The 14321-nt window shown below is 42.8% G+C and overlaps 1 protein-coding gene across 1 annotated transcript in view; it reads right to left on the bottom strand.

The window, feature by feature from the left end:
• MCRS1 (microspherule protein 1) overlaps window positions 1-12712 on the bottom strand; it is a 32219-nt gene extending 19507 nt beyond the window's left edge. The window contains exons 1-4 of the mRNA XM_089679674.1: window positions 12474-12712; window positions 7125-7263; window positions 3018-3179; window positions 137-246 (exon numbers count right to left, since the gene is read on the bottom strand). Coding sequence (XP_089535800.1) covers window positions 137-246; window positions 3018-3179; window positions 7125-7263; window positions 12474-12589 — 527 coding nt within the window. The 5' untranslated portion in view covers window positions 12590-12712. The remainder of the gene's footprint in view (window positions 1-136; window positions 247-3017; window positions 3180-7124; window positions 7264-12473) is intronic.
• Between the last annotated feature and the right edge of the window lie 1609 nt (window positions 12713-14321).

The following is a 14321-nucleotide window of genomic DNA, read 5'->3' on the forward strand; positions in this document are numbered from 1 at the left end:
TTGTCTCATTTTTTTACATCACGGAAACCTGACATTTTAACAGGTTTGTGTAGACTTTTTATATCCACTGTATAAAAATAAAAACCTTACATAATTTGATTTGTTATCAGTAGATCAAAAGATTCCCGTTACTTACTTGGAAATGACAGGGTCATAGAGCAGAGCATACCACCGCTCCTGTATTTCACTCAGTGTGAAACGACAGCTGAACTTAACGCCAAGGTGTACAGCCTGCAGATCATTAGTCTAAATACAAAATATAAAGACATTTTTAGTTAACGTTTCAGCTAGGGATGAGCTCAATGTTTGTACTGAACACTAACCCATATGGCAGGAGCTGAAAATCACCGCAATTATACATGACAGCTTCCCACTGTCAATCATTGTTAAGGGCGCTAGTAAGTGCAGTCTTTCACAAACATTGAGGTCATCAGCCGCATTCACTTGCATGGCCACATGGCACTCTTGCCCCCCTCTTTCCTGGTCTCTCTTTCAATTTTTTTTCCCAGTGTGTGAGGTACCCCCTTTAAAATTCATACTGGACTTAAAGAGTCTTTGGGGGGGGGGGCTCTATGCATTTTTTATTCTCCATTCTTGCTGTAGGATGTGCTACAAAGAAAATAAAAAATGGTAGTCTAAATTGCCAGCAGACTTTCATTGCCAGTTTTTTGTTTTTTTAAATAAAGCACACAAACCCCTCCAAATGGGGACTGGTTTGTTTCTCTGATGGGAACACCAATTCGCAGTTAGAAAGTTTAGCCTCCCTGTATGAGAATTCGGCATTTAGGTGCGGACAGAAGATACAGGTGCGCCAACCAGCTCTGCTGCTGGAACCTGTAAAATTCAGGAATATGTATAAAATGTACAGTGTGGCCCTCCAAGTGAAAAGTCCAGGAGACCCTTGGTCTTAAAAAAAAAGTTTTAGATTTGATTTGAGTGAGTTTAGAGAAGATGATTCTCTGATGTTCTTTGGAAGTGAATTCCACAGTTTTTGGGGCATAACAAGAGAAGGCACTGTCTCCCATCGAGTGTGAGTAGTTGGAACACACAGAAGACCAGCATTTGAGGAGTGGAGGTTTACGAGGTAGGTGGGGTGGGGTAGTACATTGATAAAAGTTCAGACAGATAATTGGTTACCAAGCCATGAAGAGCATTATAGGTTAGCCAGAGGATCTTAAAGTCTATGTGACACCTGACGGGTAGCCAGTGCAAGGACTCCAGGATAGGGATAATATGGTCACTTGTACCAGACCTAGTGAGGATTCAGACTGCAGAATTTTGTACACATTGCATCTGATTAATAGTGGATTTATGTACAACAGCGAGTAGAGCACTGCAGTAGCCAAGTCAAGAGAACACAAATGTATGTATCCGCTTATCAGCTACAGTGAATGATAGCATAGGATGCCACGAAGCAATGTTTAAAGTGGAAAAAAGATATTCTGACATTCTGTACATGTGGATCAAAAGTTAAACTGGTATCAAATATCACCCCTAGATTTTCCAATGTAGACTGAAGCTCAAGTACAGTGCCATTGATAGGCTACTAGGAATGCCTTACATAATTGAGGGGGCTGCCAAAAAGCATGACTTCAGTCTTGTCACAGTTTAATTGAAAGAAATAGTGGGCCACCCATGTTTTTATATCACATTAGAGGATATGACAGAGTGCTATTGCATTGCCATGATCCCTTACAAAAAAAAAAGTACACACAAGAAAATCCCTCTACAGATTAGGACAATTATTTGGTAAATAAACAATTGTGTGCTTTCATATAGTAAAAAAGTAATTACAATAACTTTATTGGTAAAGGTTTATTAAAACCAATAACAATCATGGCAAAAAACAACTTGATTACATTTGTGAATGGCTATTAACCCCTATTATTAAGGATGCCTATATCACAGATAGAGTTAGATAGGAGAGAAGCAGCCAAAGTAGAAGCCAGTTTAGTGTGGCTGTATATAAGAGTGTCCTCAGCATAGGAGTGATAATTGAGCCCATGTGATCTAAGCAGGTGGCCGAGTGGAAAGATTTAAATGATCAAAAGAAAGGGACTCAAGAATGAGCCATGAGACAGATTCAGCGGGGTTCAGGTTTGGCATCCAAGTTTCTTTAAAGCTCCATGAACTCAGGGCAGTTCAGCTCATCACTAATGTCAACATAATGTACAATCTACAACCTATTAATTATGCAACTGTAATTGATTGTAATTGATTCCTAGATTGTAAGCTCGTAAGAGTAGGGCCCTCTTACCCCTCGTACATTGTTTGTTGTTGTTGTACTGTGCCATGTATTGTCCCCCCTATTGTACAGCGCTGAGCAAACCCTTTGGCGCTATATAAACTCGTAGTAATAATAATAATAATTAGTGTTGGTGTACATATTGTTGTATATACTATGTGTACACACACGCACACACACACATACACACAGATATATATAATACACACACACAGATATAAATAACACACGTATGTATTTGTTTATAAAGTGGTTCTAAAGGCTCAAAGTTTTTTACCTTCATGATTTCTATGCATGAAGGTAAAAATTCTTCTCTGTGCAGCAGCCCCCCCTAATACTTACTCAAGCCCCTCTCTCGATCCAGCGATGTGCACTGGAGTCTCAGCTTTCCCGGGACTCCCTTTTACCATTAGCTCAGACAGAAGCGGGAGCCATTGGCTCCCGCTGCTGTCAATCACAGCCAGTGAACCAATGAGAAGAGGGGGTGGGGCTGAGCCGCAGCTCCATGTGTGAATAGACAGACGGAGCAGTGGGTGCCCCCATAGCAAGCTGCTTACTGTGGGGACACCAGACAGTAGGGAGGGGTCAGGAGAGACTGAGGGGGACCCCAGATGAGGAGGATCCGGGCTGCTCTGTGCAAAAGCAATGCACACGGCAGGTATGTATACACGTTTATTTAAAAAAAAAAAATTATATATATCTGTACAATCACTTTAAATTTAAGAATGCCTAAGATTGCAATATGCATAGTCATCTTAAGACAAAGACACACCTGTAGCACTGTGTTAATAAGTAGGAGATCATCAGCTGGTTTCCATCTTCCCAGATCCTTGGTTACTTGCAGAGGCTGCTTACTCTTCTTTATCCGCTTAGTAATGCTAGGGCTTGGAGCAGGAGATGGCGGAGCTGGAGTGGTAACAGTCTTACAAACTTGCTGAAATTATAAATGATTTAATTTCTTTTGAGAGTAAAAAAAGGTTTTTATGCAGTTTTGCGTTTACTTAAAATGGCACGCAGTGCAGGAGTTCTACAAGGGCACTGCCTTAAACAGCTACAAGTTTTAATGTTGAGCATTAACAGACCATTCAGAGCAAATGAGCTGCTTAATGCAAGTCTAATCATATGTCAACATTTATGCCATAAAGCAATGCAATGGAACATGCAGGCATGAAGGGACTCTTGAACAATACAATTATACCCACGGTTATTACCCAATGAAGTGACTGGACTCGGTTGATACACAGAGATGAAACAAATCCTCCTACATACGTTGTACATCTAGTCTTCTCCTTTCTACATTTGTTTAATGTGCTGAATTTATAAGGCTTGAGGTTTTCAATACAGCGGTCCTCAGGAATATGGCCGCTGTAGGTCCGCCCATGGATTTTGATTGGCAACTGCTTCCCCATAAAAGGAAGTATTGTTCACCAATGGCGTTACCCTGATGAAGTCACGTGTGCCGTGACGCAACGCGTAGGTGACGCAATATCCAGCATGGACGCCATCTTGGTACTCTATACGAACCCATGAAAAACTACACCCATAGCATGAGGTTAAAACGCTTGTTTTCTTCTGACAAAAAGTGATTGAGAAATTGGCATTTTTATGGTTATATATGCACATTAAACAGTATTATACTATGGAGGCACTCTCTTTCATGTTCTTATTATGAATCCTGTGAGAGTTGGCTATATTACGCATACCTAAAGGGGAGCTGAAGGTGATCTAATCTTAGAGGTTAAAACGCACAATTTTTGATGTGAGTTATACCAATACTTGGAAGGATTCCATTAAGGGAAATCGTACTTGCAGGATCAAGGGGTGATCCCAAAAGCTCTTTGGCCCATTGTGTCACAGTAAGGAGGTGAAGAGACAATTCAGCTATTCTTTTGGATTCATCACCAGCAGCTGCAATGCACATCCACAGCACTACTTGCATGTTTTAAATATATGTGGAACACCGGGTTTACATGCACATGTTGCGTTGGACTTTTTTTCATTTTATATTCTATGTATATTTCAGTATACGGTTTTTGAGATCAATTTGGAATTATATATTATTTGATATATATCATAAGAGGAGGGGATTGTGTTATTATATGTTACATGGGAAATTTTGGAGTGATTTTTTTTTTTCACTGAGCACTATTCACTATATTTAGAAAATATATCCCCCAGTGCTGGGATTACTTGTTTATATCACTTATTTTTTGATTGCTAATTTAGGATCTAATTCACTGATCCTAATTTAGGATCTGGGTATTTGTGAGCACTTTGATATACCACATTGGGTCTAATGTGAGACCACGTTTTTTTAATTTTGATTTTTTATTTGATTTTTTTCACCCACTGTTTTGTGTCACTTTCAGATCCCAGAGGGGATCAGGTCACTATGTAGTTATCACTGTGTAATTATATATGATTATTTGATTTATTCATATTAGATGTATGAGCGCTACACCAATTTAAATATAATTTTCCACTATCCACTTACAAGTAATAAGTTGTGGGTGTCAGCAGCCATTATTCTTTGATTTGTTGTACACATCTATGTGCAGGAGGTTTATACCAAATAGTTTAATCTGGTGGAGGACCCTCCCATGTCACCATTTTTCTCTTGGTGTCAGAAAAACTTGTCAGAAGTAATTCATGTTGATAGTAGAGGAACAAACCAGCAGACAGAAATGACACCTGGTGCTCTTAAATGAGACAAGTACACACTATAGAGGGATATGCTTTGTTCATATGTCATGTCTGAGGTTTAAAACCACTTTAAATGTAAGGCATGTTATAAAATGAACTAGACACTAAGGGGTTTATTTACTAAAGCTAGAGAGTCCAAAATGAGACTCCCTCCGGCATAGAAACCAATCAGCTTCCAGGTTTCATTGCCAAAGCTTCATTGAACAGCTGAGGTTAGAAGCTGATTGGTTTCTATGCAGAAGGGAGTCTGATTTTGGACTCTCCAGCTTTAGTAAATAAACCCCTAAAGGTTGTTTTACCAAAGAGGTAGAGACTGTTTACTCCCAGTAAACGATAGTAACTAAGGTAAACCTGTGTTCATGCTTAATACTTGATCGTCAGAGAGATGTGAACAAGCCTATTCAACTAATAAATGTTAAAAAAAAGCTGAACCATTAAAAACACACAAGTGTATAAAACAGAGATTTTAATCAGAAAGACGAGTCAAGATTATTCATCCCAACAAAAGATTATGTCTATAAATGATGGATTCCATCACACCTACTCCTTAATAAAAGAACTAATAGGACTTGATGTTTCAATTCTTATAGTCAGTTTCCACTCTTGATTATGGCATTGGTGTGGTAAAAAGGGAGAGGGTAGGTACAGCGGGTAAAATAAGTATTGACCATGTCACAATTTTTCTTAGTAAATATATTTCTAACGGTGCTATTGACATGAAATGTTTACATGTCGTTAACAACCCATGCAATCCACACATACAAAGAAACCAAAACAAAAACACGCTAACTAAAATTTATTTAATACTTCGTACAAAATCCTTTGTTGGTAATGCCAGCTTCAAGACACCTCCTTTATGAAGAAACTAGTCGCATGCATTGCTCAGTTGTAATTTTGCCCCATTCTTCCACACAAACAGTCTTCAAATTGTGAAGGTTTTGTTAGCCTCTTCTATGAACTCTGATTTATAGTTCTCTCCATATATTTTCTATTGGATTCAATAGCAGCTTTATTTTCTTTCTTTGAAACCAATTGAATGTTTCCTTGGCTTTGCGTTTGGGATCATGGCCTTGTGAAATGTCTACCCTCCTTTCATCTTCATCATCCTGGTAGATGACAGATTTTTTTTTATAAATGTCTTGGTACATTTTTCCATTCATTCTTCCTTCAATGATATGACGTTTGTCAGGACCATATGCTGAAAAACAGCCCCACACCATGATGTTCCCACCTCCAAACTTCACTGTTGGTATGGTGTTTTTGGGGTGAGATGCAGTTCCATTTGACCTCCAGAACATAGTGTGTATTATGGCATCCAAAAAGAGTTCAATTTTGGTCTCATCTGACCAGACTATATTCTCCCAGTATTTCGCAGGCTTGTCTAAATGTTGTGCGGCAAACTTTAAACGAGCTTCAACATGCTTTTTCTTCAGCAATAGTGTCTTGCATGGTGAGTGTGCATACAGGCCATGGTGGTTGAGTGCATTACTTGTTTTCTTAGAAACAATTGTACCTGCTAATTCCAGGTTTTTCTGAAGCTCTCCACAAGTGGTCTTTGGCTGCTGGACTACTTGTCTGATAATTCTTTTCACTCCACTGTCAGAAATGTTGCAAGGTGCAACTGGTCCTGGCCAGTTTATGGTGAAATGATGTTCTTTCCACTTTTGGATTATGGCCCCAACAGTGCTCACTGGGACATTCAGAAGTTTAGAAATCCTTCTGTAATCAATGCCATCAGTATGCTTTGCAACAATAAGGTTGTAAGCAATTTCATGTCAATAGCACCTTTAGAGATATATTTACGGAGAAAAATGGTGACTTGATCAATACTAATTTTAACCGCTATATGTCATTGGATCATCAGATGGCCACCCTCCTTCACTGATCTTTCATTGTTTGCCCACTACATCTCTAGAAAGCTCAATGGTGATCCCTGGAGTCCCAGGTACACCCCTTCAGTTCTATGCCCTCCTGTACACTAACAGACATTAATAAAAACAAAGTGACAAATTATAGTAAAGGCAACTCCTTTATTTAAAAAAACAAAACAGATACCAATATCTGTAGCTAATGTACATTAGAGGGTGGTAGTGCCAAGCCCTCCATTGTAATCCTGAAATCAAACAGGGAAAATGTACACTGAACATAATGTGCTGTAAGTCATGCAGTTACCTACCTTCTTCTTCTCATTAGATGAAGGCTCACTGCCTGAACACCGCCCTGGCTCTCCTCCACTGGGCCCACGTGCCCGACTAGTAGATTTAGCAAGACTGCTCTCCACCAATTCATCATCAAACTTCTTTCGCTTAATAAATCTATAAAAGAAAAAAAAAAAAAAAAGGCAAAAGTAAAGTAAACTTTACACAGAAAGAATTGGAGATAAATGTGGCATCATATACTTGTGGGATATCCAATTTGTAAAACACTCAAATTTTATTTTGATTATATTCTTACAGCAAAGATTATGTTATGATTTTGTGCTATAACAACACCATCAGACACAAATTCACAGTATGAAGTTGCAGCCTCCCATGCTGTCTGCAGCCCAGCCAGTAAATCAGATTGTGAGCCTACCCATGCCTGTACGATAATGCCCCACAGACTTGAATGTGTCTCCCGCGCAGAAGGCTATACCTATCAAAGGATGCAACAACCAGCAGGGCGAATACAGTTTAGGGGTTTTTCCTTTTTTTTTGTAGCTGAATTTGTTATTTAAAATTTGCAATATTCTATCTCCTCCACTAAAGGCCAACTCCGCTCTCTCCTGGCTCTCCTCCTATCTATCCCAGCGCTCCTTCAGTGTAACCTATAAAGCTGCCACCTCTCCCTCTCTGTTGGGGTCCCCAAAGGCTCTGTCCTCGGGCCCCTTCTCTTCTCCATCTACACCTCCTCCCTTGGTCAACTGATACACTCCCACGGCTTCAACTACCACCTCTACACCGATGACACGCAAATCTACCTCTCTACCCCTCGCCTCACCCCTTCAGTCTCCGTCCGAATCACCTGCCTACTGAACGACATATCAGACTGGATGTCACTCCACTTCCTTAAATTAAACCTTTCCAAAACTGAGCTCCTAGTTTTCTCTCCCCCCCCCCCCCCCCCCATCACGACCAATATTGCCACCATCAGACCCACCCCACAAGCCAAAGTTCTAGGCGTCACTCTAGACTCCAATCTGTCCTTCCATCCCCATGTCCAATCACTGGCAAATTCATGCAGGCTCCACCTCCGCAACATCTCCAAAATACGTTCGTTCCTAACCCCAGACACTACTAAACAACTCATTCACTCCCTTATTATCTCACGACTCGACTACTGTAACTCCCTCCTCACCGGCTTACCTCATCACAGACTATCCCCGATTCAGTCTATCCTGAACTCAGTGGCAAGACTCATCCACCTTACCAACCGCTCCATATCCGCCACCCCCTTCTGCCAATCCCTCCACTGGCTTCCCATTGCCCAACGCATAAAATTCAAACTACTAACATTGACATACAAAGCCATTCATAACGCTGCCCCAAACTACCTCACTGACCTGATACCCAAATACCACCCAACCCGTAATCTTCGCTCCTCACAAGACCTCCTACTCTCCAGTTCCCTGGTCTCCTCTTCCCATTCCCGACTCCAGGACTTCTCCAGGTCTTCCCCCATCCTCTGGAACTCACTACCCCAATCCATCAGACTGTCACCTACCCTCCTCACCTTTAGGTGCACCCTGAAAACCCATCTCTTCAGGGAAGCCTACCCCGTCCTCACCTAACAGCCAATCTCTTTCACTCCTCCTACCACTCCATCCCCCACAGCCACTTCCTCCTGTACCACTATCCCCTCCCTCCTAGATTGTAAGCTCCAAGGAGCAGGGCCCTCGAACCCTTCCTGTATTGTATTGTTACTGTATTGTCTCATGTTCTGTCCCCCACTATAATGTACAGCGCTGAGCAAACTTTTTGGCGCTATATAAATACTGTATAATAATAATAACCTGGCCACCTTCGTATGAGGACAAAGGTGGTTAAATAGATGCAACCAGCCTCTGTTTCCCAGTGCTTTCCTGTCCTTCTTATGCTCACAACAGAAATATTCTACTTTACCAAGGTAGTACTTGGGACCCATAAAGCATGTAAGCAGCTACAAAGTCAAGTATGTGCAAAACTATATAAACTGGACATAGCCTCTTCATCAGTCCTAACCATTGGCCAAAAGTTGCCACCTACAGTGGTTACTGCCTACAATATGGTATGGAAATTCGGTTTCGGGTATCAAAAAGATGAGATGAAGTATTTTACCAGTAATGAGATTTCCACAACACTTTTAGGCCTGCCCTTACAAACTGACTTCACCCAGCCATGTTATTTTTAAGCCCCTCCTACCTTGTTTGCTTGGTTATCCTAGAAATATGTACTCTCATGTCTAGCAAATCCAGCATTGTCCTGTTGCTGCTTGTCACCACACTTTAAGTCCCACGCTGCTATCATCTTACATCATTAGGAGCCGGCTGACTCTCGTGTTCTTGCAGCTGGGCCCCTGATGATGTGCAGTGCTGTATGCACTGTAGAATACCTCAAGGTCTCCTGGGTTGTGTGACATCAGTACTCCAGAAGGCTGTAAAAAGGTATTTAAATAAAATAAATGTCTGACTGTGAGAAGAGGGGGAAGGAATGTAATGAGGGAAAGTGAGTGGGTTTAACACTTTAAAATGTTAGTTCACTTTAACAAAAAAAATATAAAGATGAACACTGTACATCTCAATGTGTCCCCCACTGTACTTACCTCCAGGGATGCCAAGCTGTCCATGCTCACGCAGCCAGTCCAGCAGTCTGGGAGTTAGAAATCCCTGGTTTTTTTCTCCTTCTTCTCTGTGCAGTGCTTCTGGGATGGATCAGAGCAGTGCTCTGTGCAGACACTGACTGATCAAAATCGCTCTGATCTGCCCCAAAGTACTATACAGAGAAGAGGGAGAACAGCAGGGATTTCATCTCAGACTGCTGGACTGGCTGTGTGGGCACTGACAACTCAGCATCACCAGAGGTAAGTACAACAGGGACCAAGGGGAAGGGTGTACAATGTTAGTTCACCTTTACATTTTTTTTTCTGTAAAGTGAAGACTTTAAGGGTCAGTTCAAACCAGAACGCCAGGTGGGGAAGGTGTGTCCTGTGCGTGTTTCTCGCACCACGTTCAAATTGCACTACCTTTCTGTTCTGCTGCAGGTGCCAATCCTTTAATAGCACCCCAAACGCAGATTGAAAATGCAGTGTGTTTGTGGGCACCAGATCGCAGGATACCACAGTACCAAGCGATTTGGTGTGGTGCATTTTTCAAGAGTAGTGCATGCACTACTTTTTGTGCTTTCCCATGTGATTTGCAGCCCATCCAAATGAATGGGCTGCAAAACTGCACTACAGACCATGTTCCTGTGTGATTCTGGTGTGAACCGGCCCTAAAGCTCAGCTCCTGGATTAAAGCAGAAATCTGGGAAAACATTTTCTTTGTCCCATGCTGTGGGGCTGTGCCTGCACTGCATTTGTTAAAGTGGTAGTAAACACTGGATTTTTATTTTAACCTACAGGTTAACTTCTATTAAAGCTTACCTGTAGGTTAAATGAATATCTCCTAAGCATGCGCTGTTTAGAAGATATTCTTTTGGTTGGCAGCCAGTGATGAAACCGCTGGAGGGCTTTGTCTTAAGTTTCCCCCTGCAAGGTAGTTCATAATGTGCTAGTATGCATCACATACTAGCACATTATGAAATATTTATCTTAAAGCGAATCCCTCCACCGGCACGCTGTCACCGCTGACACAGGGCTTCCATCTTCACTCGGTTTTCCTTCTGGGTTTGTGAGCTCTGGGCATGGTACAGAGCTCTGAAGCAATGGCACAGGGTTCTTCAGAGTGCATGTGCCGTTGATGTCACTGGCTGCTGCTTGCTGGAATATCTACTAAACGGTGCACCTTTAAAGGATAAATTCACCTTTGGGAACATGTTACACCAGTTTTTAGGGTGGAACATGTAACATGTTCCCATAGCTGCCGTCCCTCCCCCCTCTGACAGTACGGGGAGACTTCTCCCCGTACTATCAGTCAAATTTGAAAACAGCGCGGTTGTGCTCCGCCCACATGGTCGCATCATTCATTTATGGACTTCTGTGAATGAATGAATTGAAAGTCCCGACAGCCTTACCAGCTGTCAGCTTGTAGTTTTTAATGAACTACCACAGTGCTGTGGAGCACCGTGGTAGTTCATTGAAGCTTCCTGTCAAAATATCTTCTTGCTCGTACATCCCGTACAGCAAGCAGATATTCTGACAGGTCTGCAGGAGACCTGCATGGCATCAGCTATTTACTGATTGCTGGTGCAATGCTTTCTAAGCTCCTGTAGACAAAAATAATAAATGCACATTTTTTTTACCTGCAAAAACTGTGCATTTATTATTTTTGTCTACAAGATGAACTTATCCTTTAAGAGATAATCATTTTACTTACAGGTATGCTTTATTATAAGCTTACCTGTAGGCAAAAATGGCACAAAAGAGTTTACTACCACTTTACCTGCTAATTTTTGTCTAGGGTGAGAAGAGCAAAGATAAACTTACCGAATCCGTCAATCCTCCCAGTGCAAAAAGACAAGTCCCTGCAGCTCTTGCCCTCTCCCCCAGTCCAGCGGACTGTTCTTGACATCATCACACCCATAGACTAGTTATGGATGTGAGACCGGCAGGAACAGTCCATCGTTGAACAAGCGGGTGGGTACATAGTATCGAAGGATCAGGAGTACTAACGCTGCATTCCCAGAGTTCTGCCTTAAAGTAACCCCCTCCAACCCCTACCTTAATCCCTGGGTGTGTGATCATCCTTCTCCTGTCTACTGGGGTCCTTCTTCTGGGTGTCCATGTCCCTGCCTGTGTGACATGGATAATTCCCATGGACTGTCCACTGGATGAGTCCTCTCAGAATTCAGAAGGCCATGGACATCTGCCTGTGGGGGAGGGTAAAGGGGCCGAGATGGAAAGGGTTAATCTGTGGTTCTGGATTAGAGGTCCTCAGAGGGGGAACTGGTGTCAGTGAGGGATCTGAAGGGAGTGACTATAATGTGCTTCAACGGATGAGAAAATCTAACCAGCTGTCGGGGGGGGGGGTATGGAGATAGAGTTTGCCCAGAGTTGTTCTTTAGGACCCCACCTGGAAAGAAACATCTGCCATCTATAAAGCACTGGGGAACACAGGCTGGCCTGTCTGTATACAGAATGATGTAGGCTGCCATTGCTGACCCCTGCCTATCATGGCTTCACAGCCGTCCAGGACAATGGCCTGAACAGGAGATAGAAGGATCCTGCCAGTCACAGGGAAGACAAGCAGCATTTGGAGGAGGGTGAGCGATAACTGGCCAGTCAGAAAGCTAGGAAGATAGCCTGTGTGTTCGGCTCCCACCACTCGCACACTACCTGCACCCCACAGCAGTGCCAGGCTTGGTCTCCATACAATAAGACTGGCCTGGTGTCACACGGGGCGGGACATCACCTGGACGAGCTCCTCCTCTTGGGGATGAGGCCGGACCCCTGGGAGAGGCTCCTCTTGTGTCCGGCAGACGAGTCCTCATCCTCAGAGCGGCTGGCCGAGGCCAGAAGAGAATCCATCCCCTCCGAATGGCCCTGTGTACCTTCCCAACAAACCCCCCCCCTCCGGTCAGTCCACCATCATTCCAGTCCTCCTCTTCTCCGCCGTCTATACAAGCCTCCTTATCGAGCGCGACATCACTTCCGGGGAAAGAGAGGCTGCTTCCGGGAGCGTGGACACTAGAGAGCGCAGGCGTCTTCGGCCCCGGGAAGCCATATTAGCGTAGTCTCGTACTTAGGCGACATTTCACGCCACACATTATGTAGAAAAATGCATGCGCAGCAAAGACAATTTGCGTTCTTTTTTTATGTGAGTTGCGTTGCATTTATATGCATGCTCTCTTCACAAACGTGTGTTTTAATGTACATCAGTTTATTTTTGCCGTGTCCCATTGGAGAGATTTGCCTTCACTTCCTGCTCCATAGCCGTAACAGGAAGTGAGAGGAAATCCCTGCACATTAAGGGAATCATTTGAGGACCTTTAATCATAAAAATGTTCAAATAAATATCACATGTGACTAAGTAAATATGAACACACTAAATATAATTAATAAATGATTACACAAAGTGCCACAATGTGCTCCAAATACAAGTGTACAATTAATAAGTGATCAACGGTCCTGATATATACTTCAGGACCTGTACCTATTCATTTATTAATTATAGTGTGTTAGTATTTAATTAGTCACGTGATATTTATTTGAACATTTTTATGATTTGAGGTTGGGGGAATACTATAGCAGCGCTGCACTATATGGTTAGTTTTGCTCACTGCATAAGGTATCAGTTTAGAGTGCTAGCGGCTTTCATTTCTAGGTACTCCATTTAGTGCAGGAGGAATTTGTATCATTTAACTCATATGAGGACTTTCCAGTCGCCAGAACTGTCCCCATTGGAAGATTTCCTCTTTATTACTTTTCTGGGGAAAAAACAGAAGTTGGGACTATTTTTTAACTTTCACTTTTGATGATAATGGTAAACAGGACAAATAGAGAGGGTGAAACTCTTTAATGGGTGCATAGACAGCAATAAAACCTGTCAGATGTTCTAATCCCTCTCCACTCTGTCCAAAGCAACAACAAAAAGTTTTACCGTTAGTTGTACTTTTAAAAAGCATGTGTCACAGGGTTGTCAACCCCTGGTGACTTTTTTTTTTCTTTTTGCTGTCAGAGCACGTTTTTTAGTGACACCCTGAAATATGACAAAAACACCTGTAGCACCCTCTTAGTTCAGCTAGGGGAAGCTAGATGCTAATGGTTAACCTCTTGGCGCCGGCTGAACGCAAATGTGCGGCCTCCCGGCGTCTGGGCCTAGACGAAAAGTGACCGTACATTTGCGTTCTATAAAAAAAAACAGGTGCTGAGAGCGCGCGCCCTGCACGCTCCCAGCACACATGGTCGGTACTCACGGAAAGGTCCCAATCTCCTCTTGCAATCAGGGCCTTTCCCAATCATGTGACTGCTATGACAGTGAATCATGGCAGTCACATAACCCTAAAACCCCACCCACCTCCTGGCTTCTGGAACCCTTAAAGGGCTGGTAAGCACCAGAGTCAAGGGGTTGAACAGGAGCTGTTAGTGGCTCAGATGTAATAGCCAATGGGGTCAAATTGTGGTCAGGCCTGTGAGATTCTGCAGGGCAGCCCCTCAGGAATTTCCGTCTGCTCTGAGGCTTTTGGGGGCAGTGGGAGGATCTGAGGAGTGGCTGGTTGCATTCTTGAGGGACCTCAGCCAATCCCCAACAGAAGGCTTT

Source organism: Staurois parvus, unplaced genomic scaffold (assembly GCF_062004578.1).
Source record: "Staurois parvus isolate SC_StPar_1 unplaced genomic scaffold, SC_StPar_1.0 ptg000017l, whole genome shotgun sequence".
NCBI classification, from domain to species: Eukaryota; Metazoa; Chordata; class Amphibia; order Anura; family Ranidae; genus Staurois; species Staurois parvus.